Consider the following 26,215-nt stretch of genomic DNA (forward strand, 5'->3'; position numbering starts at 1 on the left):
GTTTGTTAAAAGTCACAAGCTAAGGGATTTGTAGCTGCTGACTTTACATTTTTATAAACAGACTGATGTTCCTCTTTATAAACAGGGAGGGCCAGCATTAAGAATTTATAATGCAACAGGGTGGCGTCATTATTCACTACGGCGGCTCTGCATCCTACCTTTCTACTGAATTATAATCATCACTATACTGAGGTCTTTTCTCTGTGTGCTCTTATTCTAGGTTTCATAAACTGGCTAAATACTTCTCTGGCTCCCAGTGCCTAAAACATGTTAGAATGGCAGTATCATGCAATGCAGTAGAAACCTGAGTGGCTTGCAATGCAAAACCTTTCACTTGGTCTAAATTCTTTCTATGCAGGAAATGAACAGGATGTATACCCGCCACCATGTAAAGGGGTAGATTCCTTAATTGCTATGGCAACAGGGCACCACAGCAAGAGGCTCTGCTGTCATGGCAACAGGGTACATTCACCTGTCACCATGGCAATGGCATTGTGACAGATATTCACTTTGCAAAGGCAAGGGGTTCAATATCTCTATTGCCATGGCATCAGTGCATAGCCATCACTATTAAAATGAGAACACCAAGGATATAGGTTCATGACAATAGTGCCACTCTGTCAGGGCTGGGCTCAGCCCTTCCTTCTCAGAGCTGGCCGCTCAGCTGTTGGCTAATTACCAGTTTCCATCTCTCCACAGTTACTCAGCTGTTGATGATTTCCTGCTCATCAGTCCTGCCTACTTAAGCCATCCAGTCCAGAGGATCTCGGCCTTTGCCTTGGTCAACATCACAGAGCCTATCTCCTGCGTTCCTGTTTAACCACTACAGCCCCGGACCAATAAACACCTTAAGGACCAGAGGTCTTTTTACAATTTCGCACTGCGCTGCTTTAACTGGTAATTGTGCGGTCATGCAATATTGCACCCAAACAAAATTTGCGTCCTTTTCTTCCCACAAATAGAGCTTTCTTTTGATGGTATTTGATTGCCTCTGCGATTTTTATTTTTTGCGATATAAATGGAAAAAGAGCAAAAATTTTGAAAAAAAATGATATTTTCTTCTTTTTGTTATAAGAAAAATCGAATAAACTAAATTTTAGTCATACATTGAGGGCAAAATTTATTCAGCCACATGTCTTTAGTAAAAAAAATGTCAATAAGCAAATATTTTTTGGTTTTGTGCAAAAGTTATAGCGTCTACAAACTAGAGTACATTTTCTGGAATTTAAACAGCTTTTAATTTATGACTGCCTATCTCATTTCTTGAGGTGCTAAAATGGCAGGGCAGTACAAACCCCCCCCAAATGACCCCATTTTGGAAAGTAGACACCCCAAGGAAATTGCTGATGGGTATGTTGAGCCCATTGAATATTTTTTTTTTTGTCCTAAGGGATTGAATAATGACAAAAAAAAAAAAAAATTTACAAAAAGTTGTCACTAAATGATATATTGCTCACACATGCCATGGTTATATGTGGAATTGCACCCCAAAATATATTCTGCTACTTCTCCCGAGTATGGGGATACCACATGTGTGGGACTTTTTGGGAGTCTAGTCGTGCACGGCACCCCCGAAAACCAATCACCACCTTCAGGATTTCTAAGGGTGCAAATTTTTGATTTCACTACTCACTACCTATCACAGTTTTGAAGGCCATAAAATGCCAAAATAGCACAAAAACCCCCAAAATGACCCCATTTTGGAAAGTAGACACCCCAAGCTATTTACTGAGAGGCATGTTGAGTCCATGGAATATTTTAGATTTTGCCACAAGTTGCGGGAATATTACAAACTTTTTTTTTTTTGCACAAAGTTGTCACTAAATGATATATTGCTCACACATGCTATGGGCATATGTGAAATGACACCCCAAAATACATTCTGCTGCTTCTCCTGAGTACAGGGATACCACATGTGTGGGACTTTTTGGGAGCCTAGCCCCGTACGGGACCCCGAAATCCAAGCACCGCCTTCAGGATTTCTAAGGGCATAAATTTTTTATTTTACTCCTCACTACCTATCACTACCTATCACAGTTTTGAAGGCCATAAAATGCCAAGATGGCACAAAACCCCCCCAAATGACCCCATTTTGGAAAGTAGACACCCCAAGCTATTTGCTGAGGGCCATATTGAGACCATTGAATATTTTTTTTTTTGTCCCAAGGGATTGAATAATGACAAAAAATAAAATTTTTTTTTTTTTTTACAAAAAGTTGTCACTAAATGATATATTGCTCACACATGCCATGGTTATATGTGGAATTGCACCCCAAAATATATTCCGCTACTTCTCCCGAGTATGGGGATACCACATGTGTGGGACTTTTTGGGAGTCTAGTCGCGCACGGCACCCCGAAAACCAATCACCACCTTCAGGATTTCTAAGGGTGCAAATTTTTGATTTCACTCCTCACTACCTATCACAGTTTTGAAGGCCATAAAATGCCAAGATGGCACAAAAACCCCCCAAATGACCCCATTTTGGAAAGTAGACACCCCAAGCTATTTGCTGAGGGGCATGTTGAGACCATTGAATATTTTTTTTTTTGGTTCCAAGGATTGAATAATGACAAAAAATATAAATATTTTTTTTTTTTACAAAAAGTTGTCACTAAATTATATATTGCTCACACATGCCATGGTTATATGTGGAATTGCACCCCAAAATACATTTTGCTGCTTCTCCTGAGTACGGGGATACCACATGTGTGGGACTTTTTGGGAGCCTAGCTGCGTACGGGGCCCCAAAAACCAATCACCACCTTCTGGATTTCTAAGGGCGCAAATTTTTGATTTCACTCCTCACTACCTATTACAGTTTCGAAGGCCATACAATGCCAAAATAGCACAAAACCCCCCCAAATTACCCCATTTTGGAAAGTAGACACCCCAAGCTATTTGCTGAGAGTCATGTTGTCTGAACGAAAAAAAAGAGATTGATCGGTGGGTATGCCCACCATTAGAATACCTCCCTTCATCCACCCACTTCTAATGATGGACATACATGCACCATTTATATATGCCGAAGCATGGGGGCATCCTCCCGCAAGAAAGTTATGCCGCGTACACACGGTCGAACTTTTCCACGGGCAAGCATGCATTGGAATTTCGACCGTATGTACGCGGCATTAGGAGCAAAATCCCTCCTCCACCCCTTATGCCCCCATGCTTCGGCATATATGCTCTTTTTTTTAAACTGTAGTGGTGAAATCACCTCCTACAGCGTTGGAGTCGCGGCTTTATGTATCGTGGGAGCAAACGCTGTTGCTGTCAAGATAAATAAATCCATGCTGCAACTGAATGGCGTACCTGCTAAGCAAATTATGGTTAACGTTAAAACAAAGTAACATTACAGTATAACAGTAAAACCTTACCATACCATACCTGCAAAGCAAATGCCAAAAAAAACAGTAAAAAATAAAACATTTTTTAACACAACCTGTGCCTAAAATATATATATGCCGAAGCATGGGGGCATCCTCCCGCAAAAAAGTTATGCCGCGCACATACGTTCAAACTTTTCCACGGGCAAGCCCTCCGTCGGAATTTTGACCGTATGTACGCGGCATTAGGAGCAAAATCGCTCCTCCACCCCTTATGCCCCCATGCTTCGGCATATATGCTCTTTTTTAACTGTGGTGGTGAAATCACCTCCTACAGCACTGGAGTCACGGCTTTATGTATCGTGGGAGCAAACGCTGTTGCTGTCAAGATAAATAAATCCACGCTGCAGCTGAATGGCGTACCTGAAAACATGAAAAATGGTTAACAATAAAACACAGTAAACAGTAAAGTATAAAAAATTAGAGAGAAGAGAGAGAGAGAGAGAGAGAGAGAGAGAACAATAAAACGACAACTATTTTTGGTTTTTATATTTTATATTTTTTTTGGTTTTTTTATTTTACTTTTTTTTTTTTATACACTTTTTTTTGAACTGTAACAACTGTAACATTTCGGGTCTCTCAAAATGCGATGGCATCTTGGGAGACTCTGTGTTAGTGTGCCTAGCCTGTGAAATGCTGTACCCTACGCTAATACTTCACTAGTGTGTGGTAGCGTTCAAAACACTCACCAAGGCAAAGACCAGGATTGCCAGGACAGCGTGGACAATAACAACGGGTGTCACGCCTAAATCCGCGCTTGGTACAGACACGACATCTTTTTTGGGGGGTTCGTTGGGTAGGGGTACTCGGGAGGACATAAGAATAATGCCTCTCATGCAGCCGGCTTACTGCATTTGGTTGGGAATGGTGAGATGCAGAACCTTCTGGATACAGAAGCTCTGTGACAACCTCTCTTTGGAAGAAAAGAAAGGTTAAAGTCCCGCCTGAAGTTTTGTATAGCACAAAAGCATTCAGCAAAGCCAATTGAAATAAGTAAGCAGACACTTTTTTGTACCAGCGTCTGGCCTTACGGGAAGCTAGATACGGCGCCAACAACTGGTCATTGAGGTCCACCCCTCCCATATTTTTGTTATATTCGTGGACACAGAGGGGTTTCTCCACAATACCAGTCACCGTAGAAATTTGGACCGTCGTGTCTGCATGAAGGGAGGTAAGAACGAAAACATTCTTATTATCCCTCCACTTCATAGCGAGCAAATTATTACACCGATAGCAGGCTCTCTCCCCCAGCCTAAGACGGGAATCTACAAGCCGCTGGAGAAAGCCCCGGTGATTAGGTCGCACGGTGCCACATGCTCCAATCTGATTATCAAACAAGTGACTAAACAGTGGCACGCTGGTGTAATATTTGTCCATGTACAAGTGGTACCCCTTTCCGAATAAGGGTGACACTAATTTCCACACTATCTTGCCAGCGCTTCCTATGTAGTCAGGGCAGTTCTGCGGCTCTACGTAACTATCTTTACCCTCATAAACCATAAAGCTCCATGCATAGCCTGTGGCCCTGTCACAGCACTTATAGAGCTTGACCCCTTATCTGGTACGCTTGTTGGGAATGTACTGTTTGAATGACAAGCGACCAGTAAACTTAATCAGGGACTCATCAACGCAGACAACTTTTTGGGGAGTAAACAAGTCTGCAAAACGTTGGTTGAAGTGGTTTATGAGGGGCCGAATTTTGTAGAGCCGATCGTATTCAGGGTCTCCACGATGACGACAAAGTTCATTGTCACTGAAGTGCATGAACCACAAGATCTGCTCGTATCGTTTCCTGGACATGGAGTTAGAGAACACGGGCATGTGGTCAGTCGGATGCGTGGACCAATAAGCCCGCAACGTCATGAATTTATGTGTGCCCATGTTGAGGGAAAGGCCCAGAAAGGTCTTAAATTCGGAAACCGGAACTGGTTTCCAATCTCTGGCAAGAGACGGCAACTGGGGATTAGCGGCGATGTGTTGACCAGCATATAAATTGGTTTGGTCCACAATAGATCTATAGAGATCTTCCGTGAAATACAGAGAATAAAAATCAAGTGGCGTAAAATCATCTGTATCCACCTGAATACCGGGTTGGGCAGTGAATGGGGGAAGTACTGGTGCTGCAGAAGTGGTGGGCACCCAATCAGGATTGGCGAATTCTGCGAACTACCTAACCAGTGTCACCCGTAACACTTATACGGTGATCGCTGGTGAAAGGGTTAACTAAGGGCAATCAGGGGGTTAAAACCTTTATTGGGTATTTATATGGGGGTACCTGACGCTAAATAAAAACCTGACGGGGAACCTAAATAACTAACTGGCTAACCAGCGTCACCAGTGACACTTATGCAGCGATCGCTGGTGAAAGGGTTAACTCTAGGGGCAATCAAGGGGTTAAAACCTTTATTAGGTTATATATCGGGGTACCTAACGCTATAAAAACCTGGCGTTGAACCTAAAAAAAAAAACTAGCTTCCTAGCGGGACCAGTGACACTATTGCAGCGATCAGAAAAACGATCGCTTAGTGACACTGGTAAAAGGGGGTGAAAGGGTTAACTGGGAGGGCAATCAAGGGGTTAAACCTTTATTAGGGGGGGGTAGGGGGCTACCCTGGACCTAAAGGGGCCAAACACTAGCTGCCCTGACACTTTTTACAGTCACAACTGACACTAAATGCAGTGATCAGTAAATAAGTGAACACTGCAATTAGTGACACTGTGACTGGGGGGGGGGGATCGGGGGGGTGATCGGGGGGTGACTGGGGTGAAATGTGTGCCTATGTGTACCTATGTGTCAGTGGACTGTTGGTGCACTTACTTGTATGTCTTCACTCCGCGCTGTCCGGTCAAAAAGACCGCCAAGAGGAGTGTGACATCACTTCCTCCTCCTGTGTTTACATTTTCACAGGGAAGGAAGTTCGTCATTGGCCAGGAGCGATCGAGAGGGGATGGCCAGAAACCAACGGCCATCCCCTCATCACGGATCGCCCCTGCACCGAATCGGACCACCGTATCCAGCGGGAGGGGGTCCGATCGGACCCCCCACCCGCTGGAAGGCAGGCACGTACATCTACGTGCTTGTGCCTGCCTGTGCCATTGCGATGACGTATAATGGCAATACGGCGGTCCTTAAGTGGTTAAAGACTTGCTTTGCTGACATCCCTTCTGGCTCCAGATCCCGCTTGTTGTTCCACTACATTGATCCCTGACTTCTGGCTTGGCTGACTATCCGTTCCGGTTACTGAACTTTGGCTATGTTTTGACTACGTTTGTTCTTTTTTATTTTATTATTAAACGAGTGTGATTTAACTGTACTTCTGTCTCGGTCTGATTTCATGGTTTCTGACACACTCCCTCCATCGCCATGGAAAGAGGATGGGTCCCTTTGTAACTGATCCTTATGTCAGCATGGCTTGTTGGGTATCATCAGTGCATGATATAGATTTAATGACTTCTGTGAAGTAGGACTTGGGAAACAACAAGAGCATAAACCAATCTGATTACAGTGACATAAAAAAATTATAAAAACACTTCAAGTACGGCAATGCCTCTTCCATTACCCATCTGATAGGAAGTAGTACTGCCAAGTGTTAGGGATATCCTCAGAGTAAATCGTTCTCTCTATACCATAAACTTCCACCGTGTCTTTCCCGATATCCTGAGGATGGGATCCGAGGTCACTCTGGAAGGTACAGAATAAAACATAATTGAGCACGGCACAGAATACTGAGTTATAATCACGTTCTGTGATGAGGCCTTAAAGTGGATGTAAACCTCATACATGAAATATGAACAAAGCATATCCCTCTATAGTGTGTACTTGTCTCAGTCCAGAGCACCAACTGTAATTTCTGTCTGCTGCTTCCCTCCTCTGCTATAAACATGAATCACTTCGGACAAGTTTTCCTGAGACCGAGAGGGGAAAAAAAAAAAAAAGGTAGAAAGGGGCAATGATGGGAAAAAAAAAAAAATGACAGGAGCTTGGCACCTCTTTGCCAGTCCCAAGCCAGTGATATAAATTAGAACCGATGCGCTGTATTGTAAAAGGGTGTGCAATAAGCAAATTATGTAGTAAATTCTTAAGAGGGTTTCAGTTTATAGATTTTTTTAAAAGCGGGTAGATAAGGGAGTTTTTTGGCAGAAGAAAATGTCACGAAAACACCCAACCTGCTGGCAGATTTTTTTCTTAAAGGGGAAAAGTAAACCCTAAAACCAGACCTGTGCTTTGTGTCTATGCAGAGAAAAGCAACAGGTTCACTTTAACCACTTCAGCCCTGGAAGGATTTACCCACTTCCTGACCAGGCCATTTTTTCGGGACTGCGTCCCTTTAACTGACAATTGCGCGGTCGTGCAATGTTGTACCCAAACAAAATTGACATCCTTCTTTTCCCACAAATAGAGCTTTCTTTTCATGGCATTTGATCATCTATGCGGTTTTTATTTTTTGCGCTATAAACAAAAAAAGTGTGACACTTTAAAAAAAAAAAAAAATTTTTTACTTTCTGTTATAATAAATATCCCAAAAAACTAATAAAAAAACAAATGTATTCATCAGTTTAGGTCGATATATATTCTTCCACATATTTTTGGTAAAAAAAATAAAATAAATAGGTGAATATATTGATGGTTTGCACAAAATTTCAATTTCAAACTACGGGATAGATTTATGGACATGTATTTTGTTTTTTTTACTAGTAATGATGACGAACTGCAACATTGCGGCGGACATATCTGACCCCAAATGACAATTTTTGGGGACCATCAACATTATTACATTGATCAGTGCTATAAAAATGCACTGATCAATGTATAAATGACACCGGCAGGGAAGGAGTTAACACTAGGGGACAATGAAGGGGTTAAGTGTGTTCCCTGGGTGTGTGCCAAGAATGGAACTTTTGTTTTTAAATCTGTTTAATTCGATGGCATTACTTCTGCTTTAACCAAATAATGCAGCACTCACACTGTGCACATCCTATATAGTGATAAAATGTCATATACCAGGTTAAAAAAATATGTATGGAAAGATACTTATTCCCGGAGGTATAGGAATAAAAATGTCAATTAGTAGAAAATGGCTGACACTGTGGTGCTGGCAAGGTTACCTTCATTTGTGGGCTGGAAATCCACAATCTGTAAAATAGGAAGGGAAGGGAAGAAAGCGCCAAACCAGCATAGTATAGCACAATTTATTCAGTAAAATACCATATAAAACAGAACTCACAAGGAGGTGAGGGGGAGAGAGTGGATGATGAAGGAGGCGTGGTTAAGCTTCCAAAACACGTTCTGACAGCAGTTGGACTGACAGCTCCTCTCACTACTTCAGCTGGACACATCGTGTCTGGGCAGCCATCCGATTTCTGGATATGCCATCATCGCAACACAGGGCAGCCTGACGCCGGTCTCCCTGTACGGACTCCAGGCTCATCTTGCTCCCCACCACAGCTGACTTTCTTCTCCACCAAGGACTACCATACAGCTCCCAGATGATTATCCACTGCTGACTGTAATCCTCTCTCCCCCTCACTCGCTTGTGAGTTCTGTTTGTTCTATTTATTCTATAACTCTGCCCCCCAACTCTGCGCCCAACTACATCACTAACCGAGTCCCAAAATACCAACCAAGCCACTCTCTCTTCGGTCCTCCCAAGACCTCCTGCTCTCTAGCTCCCTTGTCATCTCCTCCCATGCTCGCCTCCAGGATTTCTCCAGAGCTTCTCCCATCCTTTGGAACTCCCTACCCCAATCTGTCCGACTGTCCCCTAATCTATCCATCTTTAGACGGTCCCTGAAAACCCTTCTCTTTAAAGAAGCCTATCCTGCTTCTAACACTGTTTTACGTCCTCCATCAGCTCATCCCCCCCCCCCCCCCCCCCACCCCACAGCTATTACCTTTTGCATCAATTGACCCTTCCTCATAGATCTAATGTAAGCTCTAATGAGCAGGGCCCTCTGATTCCTCTTGTACCAATTTGTAAAGTAACTTTCTGTCCTCATGTTGTAAAGCGCTGTACAAACTGTTGGCGCTATATAAAACCTGTATAATAATAATAATAAATGGTATTTTACTTAAAGGGGTTGTAAACCCTTGTGTTTTTTCACCTCAACACATCCTATGTATAAGGGTGAAAAAACTTCTGACACTGACCGGCCCCCCATCCCCCACCCATTTTACTCACCTGAGCCTGTTTGTTCCCTCGGCGGAGACGCACTCTCTCTCTGCCCGGGGTTCTCGGCACTCGATTGGATAGATTGATAGCAGCGCAGCCATTGGCTCCCGCTGCGGTCAATCAATGATGTGGGCACCAGGGGGCGGGGCCAAGTCCGGCATTCTGTGTCTATGCGTGCAAAGGCTGGACTCGGGAGCGTGCCCGTAAGGTAACACCCCAGGAGATCGCTTCTCCCAGGGGGTTTACCGATGCGAGGAGGAGCTGGGAGGGGGACCCCAGAAGATGAGAATTGGGGCCACACTGTGCAAAATGAACTGCACAGTGGAAGTAAGTATGACAAAAAACAAAGGTTTACAATCACTTTAAGGTGAAAAACCTCCTGTGCTGCAGCAGCGTCCCTGAGCCTCCCTTATACTTACCTGAGCCCCATAATTGCCACAACGGGAACAAGCACACCAGCTCCGGCTGGTGTCTCGTGTCCTGATTGGATAGATTGATCGCAGCGTAGCCATTGGCTCCCGCTCCTGTCAATCAAATCCAATGACTCGGGCATCGGGGGGCGGAGCTGAGACCTGCTATCTGTGTCTACGTACGCAGCAGCAGGACACGGGAGTGCGCCCGGACGGGTGAGAAATGCTCTCCCACGGGACACTCAGGAATGGGGGAGCCACGAGCGCAGTGTAGGGACCCCAGAAGAGAAGGATCGGGGCCACTCTGTGATTAACCAACTGCACAGCGGAGGCAAGTATGGCATGTTTGTTATTTAAAAAAAAAAAAAAAATCCGAACCTTTACAACCACTTTTATAAATTGTGCTACACTATGGTGGTTTTATGGTGGTTTGGAGCTTTCTTCCCTTCCCCCTTTAACACCCACATTTTCAGCAGCACATGCTCAGCTTTGCTTTTTTTGCTGGTGCTCCGATCAGCCACCAAGAGCAAACAAAATAGTCTGATACTCCCACACATTGAGGATCATGGGACTTCCTTCCCTTCCTCTTATGTGGCAGAGCTGACTCAGCACTTTCAGATATGGGGCAGGCAAACCCCTTAGCCCTGTGTAAGCTCCGAGCCACTAGGACAGCGATGGTAAAACTTTGAGCCCGAGTGCCCAAAGCGTGACGCAAAACCAACTTATTTCTTTCAAAGTGCCAACGCAGAATTAAACCTTCCAGCGGCTCTGTACAGAGGATGGGACTGATCATCCCTCAGAATGAGCCCTAAGGGACCAGAACCTACGATTCTGACAGATTTGCTCAGAATGCAGGGTTCAGGAATGCGTTGTGCTCAGAATACACTGTGCAACATACACTGACCTACCTGACCATTACACTCACCTACCTGACCATTACACTCACCTACCTGACACATTTACTGACCTACCTGACCATTACACTCACCTACCTGACCATTACACTCACCTACCTGACCATTACACTCACCTACCTGACACATGCACTGACCATTACACTCACCTACCTGACACATGCACTGACCATTACACTCACCTACCTGACACATGCACTGACCATTACACTCACCTACCTGACCGTTACACTCACCTACCTGACACATGCACCGAACTACCTGAACATTACACTCACCTACCTGACACATACACTGACCTACCTCACCATTACATTTAACTACCTGACACATGCACTGACCCACCTGACCATTACACTCACCTACCCGACCGTTACACTCACCTACCTGACACATGCACCGAACTACCTGAACATTACACTCACCTACCTGACACATACACTGACCTACCTCACCATTACATTTAACTACCTGACACATGCACTGACCCACCTGACCATTACACTCACCTCCCCGACCCAATACACTCACCTACCCGACCCATTACACTCACCTACCCGACCCATTACACTCACCTACCCGACCCATTACACTCACCTACCCGACCCATTACACTCACCTACCAGGCTGCACTAGAGGGACAGACTGAACCAAAGTCGTCCTGGAGCAGGGGGAGCTGGAATCGGGTGCCTGCAGAAAGGAATGGCCGAATGCCTTATCGTAGGTGTAGGGGTCTGGGGCAATAAGCTGCAGAACAGAGTTGGGGCGGTGGAGGAAAATTTTTACACCCCCCAAACTTTACACATGGAACAAGATGACTGGCTGCCCACCCCCCTGCCGACGTCACTGATGCAAGGAATGGAGCCGGCTCCTCCGTGCCTGCACAGTCAGTGCAAGTGACTGCCTGGCACGGGGTTTCCTCTGGCGTGCCGACAGAGAGGGCCTGGCGTGCCAGCTGTGGCACACATGCCATTGGTTCGCCATCACTGCACTAGGAGGTTCCCTTCCTAGCGACCCGGCCTACGAGGTATTCATCTGTAGTGCACAGTTCTGCCTGCAACAAGTTTTTAGTGTCTCTTTGGTTGTGTTATATTATATATTTATTACTCACATAAGAAGAAATACACAAATTCATCTCAGCATCGAAGGTCAGGAAGTCCAAGTTTTGCTTATTCTTCATTCTCACCAGAAGTCGCATTATCAGCAAGTTTGATGCTTCGCAAATAAATCCCCTCAGCGAGCTCAGGTCATGTGATGATGTTTCTTGCTGCATTTGCTACAAAGAGACAACAGCAATTGATATACTAGACATGAATCACACGCATCCAAAGAGGTCGCAAGTTTAATTATTTCATGTATTCAAAAATTGGTATATCTGACACTTCCAACACGGAACAAGGAGGAAGCTAATTAATCTACCGGTATGTTTTTAGAGTGTTGGAGGAAGCGACAGATAACCCAAATCAAATAAGGACAGGGAGCGAAGTGCAATATTAGAACATTTTAATCCAAAAGTTTTCTTAACCACTTAAGCCACGGACCATTTGGCTGGCCAAAGACCAGAGCACTTTTTGCGATTCAGCACTGCGTCGATTTAACTGACAATTGCGCGGTCGTACGACGTGGCTTCCAAACAAAATTGACGTCCTTCTTTACCCAGAAATAGAGCTTTCTTTTGGTGGTATTTGATCACCTCTGCGGGTTTTATTTTTTGCACTATCAATAAAAAAAATAGCGACAATTGTGAAAAAAATTACAATAAAACGCATTATTTTTTACTTTTTGCTATAATAAATATCCCCAAAAAATATATAAAAAAACCTTTTTCCCTCAGTTTAGGCCGATACGTATTCTTCTACATGTTTTTAGTAAAAAAAAAATTGCAATAAGTGTTTATTGATTGGTTTGTGCAAAACTTATAGCTTTTCAAAATAGGGGATAGTTTTATGGCATTTTTATTAAATTATATATATATAATTTATTTATTTTTTTATTAGTAATGGCGATGATCAGCGATTTTTATCATGACTGCGGCATTATGGTGGACAGATCGGACACTTCTGGCACGATTTTGGGACCATTCACATTTATACAGCGATCAGTGCAATTAAAAATGCATGGATTACTGTGTAAATGTGACTGCCAGTGAATGGGGTTAACCACTAGGGGGGCGCTATAGGGGTTAAGTGTGTCCAAGGGAGTGATTCTAACTGTGGGGGGAGGGGCTATGTGTGACATGACACTGATCACTGCTCCCGATTACAGCTGATCAGTGACAGTGTCACTAGGCAGAACGGGGAAATGCTTATTTACATCAGCATCTCCCCGTTCTTCCTCCCCATGAGACGATCGCGGGTATCCCCGTGGACATCGAGTCTGCGGGACCCGCAATCATGGTCACGAAGCTCCCAGTGGGCGCGTCCACAACCCTCCTCTTAAAGGGTAATGTACAGGTACGTGATTCTGCCTGTACATGCCCTTCTGCCGCATACACATACACACATATATATATATATATATATATATATATACATATATACATATACACACACACACACATACATATATATACAGGGGGTCCCCGGGTTACAAACAAGATAGGGACTGTAGGTTTGTTCTTAAGTTGAATCTGTAAGTCGAAACAGGTCAATTTTTTAAGTGTAGCTCCAGCCAAAAAATCTATTTTTAAGCTTTCTGGATAACATAGGGAAGGGTTATCACCCCTGTAACATTTGTTTAGCTGTCTGCGCCCGTGTACACAAGATTTCACCTCACTTTCTGTCCCAATGATAATTGGATTTTGAAAATTTTGGGCTGTTAGGGAAACAAGGATTGGTGATAAAGCTTCAGTGGAGACACCTTTTTCCCATATTAACTCTTACAGGAGAGAATTTTCCTTCCTAGAGGTAGATTTCATCTCACTTCCTGTTATTTCCCTCTGTTTGTAAGTAGGAGTCGTTTCTAAGTAGGGGACCCTGTGTATATATATATATATATATATATATATATATATATATATATATACACATATATATACACACACACACATATATATATATATATATATATATATATAAAAAATTGCCAAGCACAGCAGCTGGCACTGTCCCCGTCCCACCCCTGTATCAGATTGGCTGGAGGGTTTGGGAGGTGCGATTGGTTAGGTGCTAGCTAGAGGGAGGGACCAACTGACGATTTAACCCGGAACGCTGCGCTGCTAAGCCACGCCCCTTTGACAAAGTCGTAGTGACGAAACCGGTCAGGGATTGGCTTTGCGGCAACCGGAAGCGAAGCTTATGCACATTGAGACCTTGACAAACACAGCTACGTAACAGAAGCCCTTCTGTGAGTTAAATACTGACCCAGGTACTTGCCGGATTAATGTATTAGATAACTCAAGTGAAGTGGGGCTGGTGGACATTACCGTGTGCTATCTGGCTGTGTGATCTGCTGTGGGATCCGCTGTGCTTGGCAATTTTTATTGTTGAACGATTTATTGGCTATGTTAAGTGCTTACTGCATTTGCCAAAATAAGAAACTGTGTTAAGTGTGAATAAATTGAAACAAAAAGGATCTACTCGATGTGGAGCTTATTTCTTTCTATGTACTGCTGCTATTGCTGATTAACGGAGGTATAAATTTGGAGTGGAAGCGTGGGTTCAACACACAACTCTCTGCTGCCTATTGCCGGAGGATGGAAGTGTAAATCAGAAGTGATTGTGCTGACATTTGGAGTAAGGCTTATTATATATGAATATCTGGTGAGTTTAACCCCCTGGGGGAGTGTGGAGCACCGTGTGGAGGAGGTTGTGTGAAGTGCACTTACTTTCTATCTATACCCACTGGAGTTACCCACTACGGCCCTTCCACAGACTTATCTACCTTCTCCACTGTTGCTTTGCTTTGAGCATATGAACTGTTTGAGTAATTTTTAGCAACAGCGATCAATTGATTTCATTTATGTTTATTCATGCGTTTCTGCATTTCTCATGCGATTTATGTGAGAATCAACTATGTTAATATGCAGAGTTGATGGGAGCGCTGCTTAGATTATTGTGAATGAATTTTTTTACCTAAGTAGATTGAAAAGTTCCTATAATCTGTTTATTCAATATATATATATATATATATATATATATATATATATATATATATATATATATATATATATATATATATATATATATATATCTTGTATGCTGATACTGCAAGCAACTCAGAATCTCAGCACTGCAGGGAGACATAATTAATAAGTCATATTGCCAGATTCACTGATACAAAAGGGAGTCATCAATAGACAGAAGTAGATCCGTACATCCAAACTAAATTTTAAAGGAGGAGTCCCTTCTGATATGTGAATCCAGGACACCAGTGCTGCATGGCTGAGTATATTGTTGCTATAATATTTCTAATAACTCACCTGACCCTCTGTAACGACTCTGTTGATCACTAGCTTGTCTCCTTGTCTCTTCATGTGAGTTTTCTTGTCGAGAGAATGCGATTTAAGCTGAAAGATGATTAAAAGATGCTTATCAGGGTCTCAGAATGGCTTACAACCTTATTAAATAGCATTGTTAGATATAAAGGGTGGGGTATTTATGTAGCACCCTTCTAGTTTAGGAATTTTTCACATGATCACTATATACTTACTGTGATTTGATTTTCCACTCCCTTATTTATTTGTTGGCACTTCACTATTGATCAATATTTGTGCGTTTTTATGTTACACGTTTGTAATCTTATTACTGGCTGTAGTGCATAATACCCAGCACAGCACGTTCCTCATTTAATGAATTATTATGATTTTAGCTGCTGTATTATATATGGATCCAATACAGTTTTTATCTGTTTACATGATAAGATCATTTGTATAGCACGGCGTAGTATTTACTCATTTATCTTTTTGCACGATTTGTGAGATGTGTTTAACGGCAGCAGCTTTTTCTTCCTTTTTCTTTTCTTCTCTTATATATACACCGGGCATCTGGTTCTTGGTGCCTCACAGGATTCTTTGTGTTTTTTTTTTAGGAAGTAAAACCCACCAGGATTTACTTCCTCTTTAACTTCCCTGAAGATATGATTATGTCAGATTTTTGCATCTCAAAGCGGTACAATTATTTTGCATAGAAATTTGGCGTTTTATATTGTAGGCCTGTAATTCTGAGCAATAACTCACTTAAATCTGTCCAAACAAGAGTCTAGAAGACATCACGGGTATGCTGAAGTTTGAAACACAAAATCATAAATTATAATATAATAAATAAATATAAAAAATAATAATATAAAAATAGTAAAACTAATTTCCCCATGATTCAATATCGCTAAATTCTGCAAGTGTTCTCATTTACTAATCGCTGTTTTGTAGTTGGTCTAAAACCACTTTTGACGTAAAGGGACACTTTTTGGTTGCTATGGACAAATCTCCAGTTTCCAGGCAGAAAGAACAGTATATATATATATATATATATATATATATATATATATATATATATATATATATAAATATATAAAACTGCATGCAGGGCACTGGACAAACCACTGGGGACAAAAGGGATGTGAAATGATTTCATACAGTAAATAATCTGTAAGATTACACTGTACTGTATGTATTATGATTTTTCTATTTTTTTGCATTTGCCCCCAGGCTCTGCCCTGTGCGTCATGATGTTCGCAGGGAATAGAGCCCGGCACGAAGAGGCATCGGGCGGCGGACAGAGCCCGGTGCCTCTTCATAAAAGGTAAGGGGAAAAAAATAAATAAACCCCAACAATCGAGTGGTGAAGGGATTGTCATTCCTTTAAGATAAAGTTGTAAAAGTGGGTGGAGCTCCACTTTAACATGCACGTGGTGATGCATTGCAATGCACCATTAAAAGCGTGAAGGGGCATAAAATCCTGTAAATATCGGTGACAAGAAAAGGCCTTACCTTCACATACTCATGAAGATGCTGTTCTAAGGTTTCCAGCTTCCGTGTAATATAAGCTGCAACAAAACCAAGAAAAATCAGTCAACCAAAAAATCTCAAGCAGCATTACACAGATATTCTAAGGAGAGTCCCCACCACACTACAGCAGACAAGAGGCAGCATGCCCGCTGTACAGATTATTGCTGGAAAGTGATCTGGACATTAGATCAGCTTCACAAGTGCTGGGGTCATTGCAAAATGATGGTGCCACCCTCCCCCGATGGATTTTTCCATAATACAAAACAGTTTTGCTGTCAGAGTGTCCTTTGTGGGACTTCCATAGTAGAAGTCTAAGGACCTCTGTTTTCTAGCATTATGAAGTCCTATGAAGCCATTCTGGATGTGCCACAGAGAATGACAACTGCCACTCTCTGTAGCTTGGCATGCATTCCTGGGATCGCCATCATGTTGTACCGCTGGGCCGGGCACATGAGTTTTGGTTGGACAGTAAAGTGGAGAATATAATCCCTGCTCAGCCATGGAAAGGACAGGCAGTGAGGTGTTGGGTTACTCTGTCTTCCAGATATGTATTTTATGTAATTGTTAATTAACATGCAGTATAGGTCCACTTGACATACACTATATTAGCAAAGGTCTCGGGACGCCTGCCTTTACACGCCCATGAACTTTAATGGCATCCCAGTCTTAGTCAATATTGAGTTGGCCCACCCTTTGCAGCTATAATAGCTTCAACACTTCTGGGAAGGCCGTCCACAAGGTTTTTTTTTTTAACAAGAAAAGAAGAGGATGTCCACAAGGTTTAGGAGGGTGTCTATGGGAATGTTTGACTATGCTTTCAGAAACACATTTGTGAGGTAGGCACTGATGTTGGACGAGAAGGCCTGGCTCGCAATCTCCATTCTAATTCATCGCAAAGGTGTTCTATCAGGTTGAGGTCAGGACTCTGTGCAGGCCAGTCAAGTTCCTCCACCCCAAACTCGCTCATCCATGTCTTTATGGACCTTGCTTTGTGCAAGAGGCACAAGAGTCTCGGGGGGACACAGAGGCACAAGAGTCTCGGGGGGGCACAGAGGCACAAGAGTCTCGGGGGGGGGACAGAGGCACAAGAGTCTCGGGGGGGCACAGAGGCACAAGAGTCTCGGGGGGGGGCACAGAGGCACAAGAGTCTCGGGGGGGGCACAGAGGCACAAGAGTCTCGGGGGGGGCACAGAGGCACAAGAGTCTCGGGGGGGGCACAGAGGCACAAGAGTCTCGGGGGGGGGCACAGAGGCACAAAAGTCTCGGAGGGGGCACAGAGGCACAAGAGTCTCGGGGGGGGGGGGGGCACAGAGGCACAAGAGTCTCGGGGGGGGCACAGAGGCACAAGAGTCTCGGGGGGGGCACAGAGGCGCAAGAGTCTCAGGGGACACAGAGGCACAAGAGTCTCGGGGGGCACAGAGGCACAAGAGTCTCGGGGGGGCACAGAGGCACAAGAGTCTCGGGGGGCACAGAGGCACAAGAGTCTCGGGGGGGCACAGAGGCACAAGAGTCTCGGGGGGGGCACAGAGGCACAAGAGTCTCGGGGGGGGCACAGAGGCACAAGAGTCTCGGGGGGGGGCACAGAGGCACAAGAGTCTCGGGGGGGGCACAGAGGCACAAGAGTCTCGGGGGGGGCACAGAGGCACAAAAGTCTCGGAGGGGGCACAGAGGCACAAGAGTCTCGGGGGGGGGGGGCACAGAGGCACAAGAGTCTCGGGGGGGGCACAGAGGCACAAGAGTCTCGGGGGGGGGGCACAGAGGCGCAAGAGTCTCAGGGGACACAGAGGCACAAGAGTCTCAGGGGACACAGAGGCACAAGAGTCTCGGGGGGCACAGAAGAAAAGGAGTTTCAGGGGGCACAGAAGAAAAGGCGTCTAAGGGGGGCACAGAAGAACAAGAGTCTCAGGGGGACACAGAAGAACAAGAGTCTCAGAGGCACAGCTGTCTCAAGGGACACAGAGGCACAAGAGTCTCAGGGGGACACAGAAGAACAGGAGTCTCATTGGTCAAAGAGACCCAGGGGCTCAGGGAACACAGAAAAAAGGGAGTCCCAGGGGAAACCGAAGAACAGGTGGGATATAGGCTCAGGAGCCTCAGGGAACACCGAATAACGGGAGTCTTAGGAACACAGAAGCACAGAAGCCTCAGGGGTCAAAGAGGATACATATACAGTAGATTCTGTAGGCGGGGGGGGTAGCCATAGCAATGAATTGCTTGAGTGCGAATTGCCACATCCCCTAGTTTTTAAAGGGCACTCCAGAAGATAACTGGGAGTGTTGGCAGTGGTAGGGAGACCCAGCACTAAATCCCAGGATCTGTGAGTACAGTCAGAATAAGTAAATTGGCTTAGGAGGGCAGGAGCAGGTCACATGAACTTGTGAATGGACTTATAAATGTCCTAAACTAGTCTCAAATCCAAGCAGAATGCCCCTGAAAGCTCAATATATTTACTTGTCTATACAAGCCAATCATGAAATAGCTTAAAATGTAGTACAGGGTCACTCTAAATTAAAAAGTTTTCTACAGAATTTGTGTGTTGAGATCATTTATATAAAGTGGTCACATCACCTTTTAAAGTGAGAAATAAAATGCAGTTTGGTTAGCATTTCCTTGTAGCTCCATGTTGGGACCCATCTCTGCATTATTTTTAGTTCCAAGAGTTCGATTGTGACCAGCAACCCAAATCTGAATGGCACACTCAAGATTAAGACATGCTAAGTACAGTTCACATGACAAGTGCTGCTTTCACAGCTAGAGATAACGACATACTGACCGACTATGGAGGTCCCACATGGCACACCATCAATGGTGCCCTGACTGCTGGCATGAACCAGAAGACATTTTTCCTCCTCTTCTGCTTCCTGTTCATAGTATGCAGCTTGGACGCTGACAGTGAAATCTCCGACCTCCGTTCCTGAACCTGACACTGTCTGTAAAGACTCCGGAAAGAGACAAAGATCCAGATCACTGGGCCCTGGAAGGAGAGAATAGACAGCGTGCTCAAAGCAACAGAATAGACAAAAGAGAAAATACTAGGATTATAAAGGTAATGGGTAAAGTGACAGGTTCTCTTGAAATACCCCAAGCCACTAATACCTATGCTGTAGTCCCCCATCACTCGGTTTCTTTAAATGGGCACTGAGTCTAATCACTGTGTAAGCTCAAACCCTAATCAGTGTCAGAGCCTACACTGGGCTAATGACCTGCTTCCCCTCCTTGTCACATTGTTTGGGCCTGGCGGTTGGCTGTTTAGGTCCTTGCACGACGTCCTGAGAGGAAGGGGGACATCACATGCCAAGTATGGGGTATTTCCAAGTACTATGACTGATAAATAGAATGCCAGAGGTGTATGGCAGAGGTGAGTATAAGAAGGGTAGAGGGCTTTCAAGAGGCCTTGCCAAGTGAGCTGTCTGCCATAAAAACCAGACAGAGCCCTTTCTTATTCTTTGCAAAACCGGACAAAGGGTTGTGATTGAACTGACACAAAACGCTACTGGTGTCCACAAAGTGGGGTGAAGACTTACCTATTCGGGATAAAAACTCCAGAGCCTCAATGCTGGCTCTCTGGTCCTTCAAAGGTTCCCGAGTCTCCACTATTGTTGGGGAAGTTGTTTCCATGTTCACGATGAGCCTGAAAAACAATCACCCATTACCTGCCAACATTTAAAACAAATATTCAGGATCACTTTTCTCCCGAGTCTGTGAATCTACGCTTGTTAGACTCCATAATATTTCCGAGAATGGAGAAAAGTCAAATATCCACAGATTAAAGGCAATACCAAACAACTGAAACCATTCAGCTTACACTGCAGTGGCTCTAAAATCCCACTTTTTGTTTGCGTCTAAAACCAAAACATATTTTTCAAGTTTTGGGTAGAGCATGGGAGGGTTAGAACCCTTGTCAGGTTTTGATTGCTGTCTGCATCCTCTCTCAAGAGATTCATCTTCTCTGTTCTTCTTAGTGATTATGGTCAGTAGAGGTGGTGAACTTCGATCGCCAGAATAAATGAAAAATGGTTGTAAAGATCTCCAAAAAAATATTTCAGAGGGTGTTAGGGGTACCTTGACCAGCAGCAGATTGAGCTTTAACGTGCGGAAGCTTACAAAGTTCCGGAGCTGACTTCACTTGGTGACATGGGATCAGTGGAGCCTCTCCTGTAATAACTGAGGTTAGTAACTATTGATTGCAATTATCTTATTAGCGTTCTGTCATAGGGCCAACCATTCCCACAAGCTACCAATATAAGGAGGACTTAGGCCGCGTACACACGGGCGGACTGTTCGCCCAACTTTGTCCACTGAACAGTGTTTGGGCGGACAGTCCGCTCGTGTGTGGGCTTTCAGCGGACAGTTTCAGCGGACAGTTTGACGGACAAGGTTTTTCGGAATTTCCGAAAAACTGTCCGCTGAAACCTTGTTTCAGCGAACAGTCCGCTCGTGTGTAGGCTTGTTCGTCAAACAAAGTTGCGCGCATGCTCAGAAAGGATTTTCACGCCGAAAGTTGTAATGCAGTGTATAGGACGTCGTATTTTTCGTCCCGTCGTACGTGCCGTTCACGTCATCGCGCACGGTTTCAGCAAACTGTTCGTCCGTCGTGTGTGGCCATGTCCGTCCATGCTAATTTTGAGCGGACTGTTTGCCGAAACTGTTTGACGGACAAAGTTGGGCGAACAGTCCCCGCGTGTGTACGCGGCCTTACACCAACCACAATGTAAGGGGTCCTTCTCCACTGATCACCAATGTAATGGGCCCTTCTCCACTAATAATCTAAGCCCTTGTACACACGGTTGGAAATTTCGACAACAAAATCCGTCAGATTTTGTCCGAAACTGGTGTTGCATACACATGGTCGGACAAAGTTGTTGGAAAATCCGATCGTTCGTAACGTGATGACGTTATTTTGTTACGACGGGACTACTTTCAGGCTAGTAGCCAATAGCTTTGGTCTAGGAATTTGATCTGAGCATGCGTGGCACTTTGTCCGATCGGAATTCTCTACAAACAATACGACAAAGTCCGATCGGATCACGTTGTCGGAAAATTTTATAGCCCAGCTCTAAAACTTTGTCGGTTGGATATTCCGACGGAAACAGTCCGATGTAGCCTACACATGGTCGGATTATCCAACAACACGGTTCGATCACTTATCACTTGACTATCAATGCAAGGAGGACCTACACCAATCACAACGTAAGGGTCCTTCTCTGCTGACCACCAATGCAAGGACACCCTACACCAGTGATGGCGAACCTCGGCACTCCAGATGTCTGCAGTGTAGTTGAGTATCATGGGAAATGTAGTTCCAAAACATCTGGGGTGCCAAGGTTCGCCATCACTGCCCTACACCAATCACATTGTAAAGGGGTCCTTCTGAATTCATCACCAATGTAAGGGGTTCTTCTCCATTGATCACCCATGTAAGGGGGCCTTTCTTCACTGACTACCAATGTAAGGGGCCCTTCTCCACTAACAATATAAGAGATCATTTATCTACTGACTACCAATGCAAGGAAGACCTACACCAACTACATTGCAAGGGTCCTTCTCCGCTGACCACCAATGAAAGGAGGCCCTACATCAATCACAATGTAAAAGGGTCCTTCTGCACTCATCACCAATGTAAGGGGGCCCTCCTCCACTGACTACCAATGTAAGGGGGCCCATCCCCACTGACCACCAATTTAAGGTTGTCCTTCTCGACTGACCACGCATATAATAGAGTGCTTCTCCACTAACTACCAATGCAAGGGGGACCTTCACCATTCACAATGTAAGGGCCCTTCTCCATTTATCACCAATGTAATGGAGCCCTACACCAATCACAATGCAAGGGGTCCTTCTCCAATGATCACCAATGTAAGGGGGCCCTTCTGCACTCATCACCAATGTAAGGGGTCCTTCGTCACTGAACACCAATATAAGAGAGCTCATCTCCACTTACTACCAATGCAAAGAGGACCTACACCAATCACTATGTAAGGGGTCCTTCTCCACAGGTCATCAATACAAAAAGTCCCTTCACCAATGACTACGGATGTAATGGGGCTGCACTGACCACCAGTAGAAAAAGAGTGTTCTCTGATGCCCACCATTGGAAGCGAGTCCCTTTTCAAATGACCACCTATAAAAGTGTTTGTTTTACCACTGACCATTACCCCTTTCCGCCCACCCTGGCATCCTCGCTAAAGTTCTTGACGCTAAAGGGTCCTTAATGGGAAGGATCGGCGATGATTGCAAGAATTTAAGAAAAAAAATTGTGAAGGCTCTGTGATCACATGACTGATATGATTGGCTGTCACAATGGTCCCATGATCAGAAGTTGGTCCTGCTGGCTACCAATGTTTACTCAGGACCGAGAGCCGTTTTTGGAAACTGTCAGCACATAAACACCACCCGCCCAGCGACGCACGTTTGGTGCGCCACAGGCGTTAATTCCCATCTTTTTGCCGCCGCACTTTACTTTTTTTTTTCAAGCAAATATTACAAATTGTTTCATTTTATTTTCATAATTATGACTGAAAATCATGTAATCATATCCCACAGGCGGTGCTACAAATATAATTGTCAGACACTCCCAGTAGTACAACGCTTCCATTTTATATCTGTAGATCAGGAAACCATAATTTTAGGGGTCTCTATGGCACCTGAAATGACTGAAGAGTCCCTCCTATTACTAAAATGAATGAATAAGATCATACAAGCTGCATGAGCCCCTTCATCACACCTGTGTATTGAGGTCTCCATGTGGAAGCCATATTACCAGGGCCCATTCCCATAGACATCTATACATAGGGTCTCCAAGAAAATGGCGGACGCCGTACGATCAAGAAGCAAAGTTGCAGACAATGCAAACTCGGTGTTCCACTTAGTTCTGCTACAGCTGTGTCAGCAATAATAGAACAGAAAAAGCTATTTATTTTGTTAATACGGCAGCTGCACATGCAGTCCTGTATATAGCTGTAAGCTTATCCTCCGTACCTGAGTTCTATGGCCGCCCTGCAGTCACACGGATCCCGGGAGCGGAGGACGGAACCTGCACAGTCCGGGCCGCGTCTCTTCCAAGGCAACAGATGGTAACCATAGCAACCAGAGCCCGGGGAGTTTCTGTGCTTCTGTACAACAGCGGCATCTTGTGGCCAGAAATGTGTACTGCAGGCTGCCCTCAGCGCTTTATTAACAGGAGTGATTAAAAATATTTCTTACTTTCTGCTATAAAACATAGCCAATAAAACAAATGCAAAAAAAATAAAAACTAATTTATTCATCAATTTTGGCCAATATGTATTCTACTACATATCTTTGGTAAAAAGAAAATTCTAATAAGCGCATATTGATTGTATTATTGCCCACGATTTATATAGCGCCAACAGTTTACGCAGCGCTTTACAACGTATAAGGGGGACAACACAATTATAGTACAATACAGAAGGGACAGGAGAGCCCTGCTCGTAGAGCTTACATTCTAAAAGGGAGGGGGTGATGATACAAAAGGTAATAGCTGCAGAGAATGATTTGATGGGGGTGGCTCGGGACAGGTAGGTGAGTGTGGGATAGGCTTCCCTGAATAAATTAGTTTTCAGGGATCTCCTAAAGGTGGACAGGGTAGGGGCTGATTGGACAGACTGGAGCAGGGAGTTCCAGAGGATGGGAGAGGCTCTGGAGAAGTCTTGAAGGCGAGCATGAGAGGAGGTAACAAGAGAGCTAGAGAGGAGGAGGTCCTGGGAGGAGTGGAGGGGGTGATTTGGTCGATATCTGCAGATGAGGGCGATCTTGTGGATGGCTTTGTATGCTATGGTTAGCATTTTGAATTTTATACAGTGGGGTAGGGGGAGCCAGTGAAGGGATTGACAGAGAGGGGCAGCAGTCACGGAACGATTAGCGAGGTGTATTATTCTAGCAGCAGCATTCATAATAGACTGAAGGGGGATAGGCTGCCTAAGGGTAGGCCATTAAGGAGAGAGTTGCAGTAATCAAGGCGGGAAATAATCAAGGAGGAGTGAATAAGTTGCTTTGTGTTGTCATTAGTCAGGAAGGGTGGAATTCTGGAGATGTTGCGGAGGTGAAGGCGGCAGGATTTAGCCAGTGATTGGATGTGGGGGCTGAAGGAGAGGTCAGAGTCAGGGATTAATGGTGGAGTCACGGGGGGGGGGGGGGGGATCAATTGTAAATGCTATACCTTTAGCGCAAACCAGACTATGAGATATATTTATGGAATTTCTATTTATTTATTGCTAGTAATGGCTGCGACACCATACAGGCCTGATTGGTGGAGTGCTGGAGAGATGGTTGTTCTTCTGGAAGGTTCTCCTCTCTCCACAGAGAAACACTGGAGCTCTGTCAGAGTGACCATTGGGTTCTTGATCACCTCCCTGACTAAGGCCCTCCACCCCCCCCAAATGCTCAGTTTGGGCAGGCAGCCCACTCTAGGAAGAGTCCTGGTGGTTCCAAACTTCTTCCATTTACAGTGATGGAGGCCACTGTGCTCATTGGGACCTTCAATACTGCAGAAATGTTTCTGTACCCTTCCCCAGATCTGTGCCTCCATACAATCCTGTCTGGCCACTCTACCATATAGGTCTGATTGGTGGAGTGCTGGAGAGATGGTTGTTCTTCTGGAAGGTTCTCCTCTCTCCAGAGAAATGCTGGAGCTCTGTCAGAGTGACCATCGGGCACTTGGTCACCTCCCTGACTAAGGCCTTTCACCCCCAATCACTCAGTTTAGCCAGGCAGCCCGCTCTAGGATGAGTCCTGGTGGTTCCAAACTTCTATTTTACGGATGATTGAAGCCGCTGTGCTCTTTGGGACCTGCATTTTTCTGTACCCTTCCCCAGATCTGTGACTCAATACAATCCTTTCTCGGAGGTCTACAGACAATTCCTTGGACTTCATGGCTTGGTTTGTGCTCTGACATGCGCAGTTAACTGTGGGACCAAATATAGACAGGTGTGTGCCTTTCCAAATCATGTCCAGTCATCTGAATTTACCACAGGTGGACTCCAAGTTGGATTGTGCAAGTTGTAGAAATATCTCCCTCCCTCCTAGATTGAAAGCTTTAACGAGCAGGACTCTCCAATTCCCCCTGTATTGAATTGTATTGTAATTATACTGTCTGCCCTAATGCTGTGTAAACTGTCGGTCCTATATAAATCCTGTATAATAATATCTCAAGGATGATCAGTGGAAACAGGAGGCACCTGAGCTCAATTTCGAGTGTCATGGCAAAGGCTGTGAATACTTATGTACATGGGATTTTTTTTCCAGTTTTTTATTTTTAATGCATTTGCAAAGATTTCAAAAGAAGCTTCTTTCACGTTGTCATTATGGGGTATTGTTTATAAAAGTTTGAGGAAAATAATAAATGTAATAGATTTTGGTATAAAGCTGTAACATA

At 44.5% G+C, this 26,215-nt stretch overlaps 1 protein-coding gene and 1 long non-coding RNA gene across 2 annotated transcripts in view; both read right to left on the reverse strand.

The window, feature by feature from the left end:
- Positions 1-23,876, reverse strand: part of LOC143923943 (ciliogenesis-associated TTC17-interacting protein-like) — a 41,433-nt gene extending 17,557 nt beyond the window's left edge. Inside the window, exons 1-7 of the mRNA XM_077447891.1 lie at positions 23,803-23,876; positions 20,349-20,455; positions 19,598-19,798; positions 16,807-16,862; positions 15,301-15,387; positions 11,992-12,156; positions 6,947-7,068 (exon numbers count right to left, since the gene is read on the reverse strand). Coding sequence (XP_077304017.1) covers positions 6,947-7,068; positions 11,992-12,156; positions 15,301-15,387; positions 16,807-16,862; positions 19,598-19,798; positions 20,349-20,442 — 725 coding nt within the window. The 5' untranslated portion in view covers positions 20,443-20,455; positions 23,803-23,876. The remainder of the gene's footprint in view (positions 1-6,946; positions 7,069-11,991; positions 12,157-15,300; positions 15,388-16,806; positions 16,863-19,597; positions 19,799-20,348; positions 20,456-23,802) is intronic.
- LOC143923946 (uncharacterized) overlaps positions 1-26,215 on the reverse strand; it is a 281,712-nt gene that overhangs the window by 204,572 nt on the left and 50,925 nt on the right. The gene's annotated exons all lie outside the window — the stretch shown is intronic.

The sequence above is a fragment of the Lithobates pipiens genome, unplaced genomic scaffold, assembly GCF_037356315.1.
Source record: "Lithobates pipiens isolate NorthernLeopardFrog02 unplaced genomic scaffold, aLitPip1_a1.2 Scaffold_22, whole genome shotgun sequence".
Classification (NCBI taxonomy): domain Eukaryota; kingdom Metazoa; phylum Chordata; class Amphibia; order Anura; family Ranidae; genus Lithobates; species Lithobates pipiens.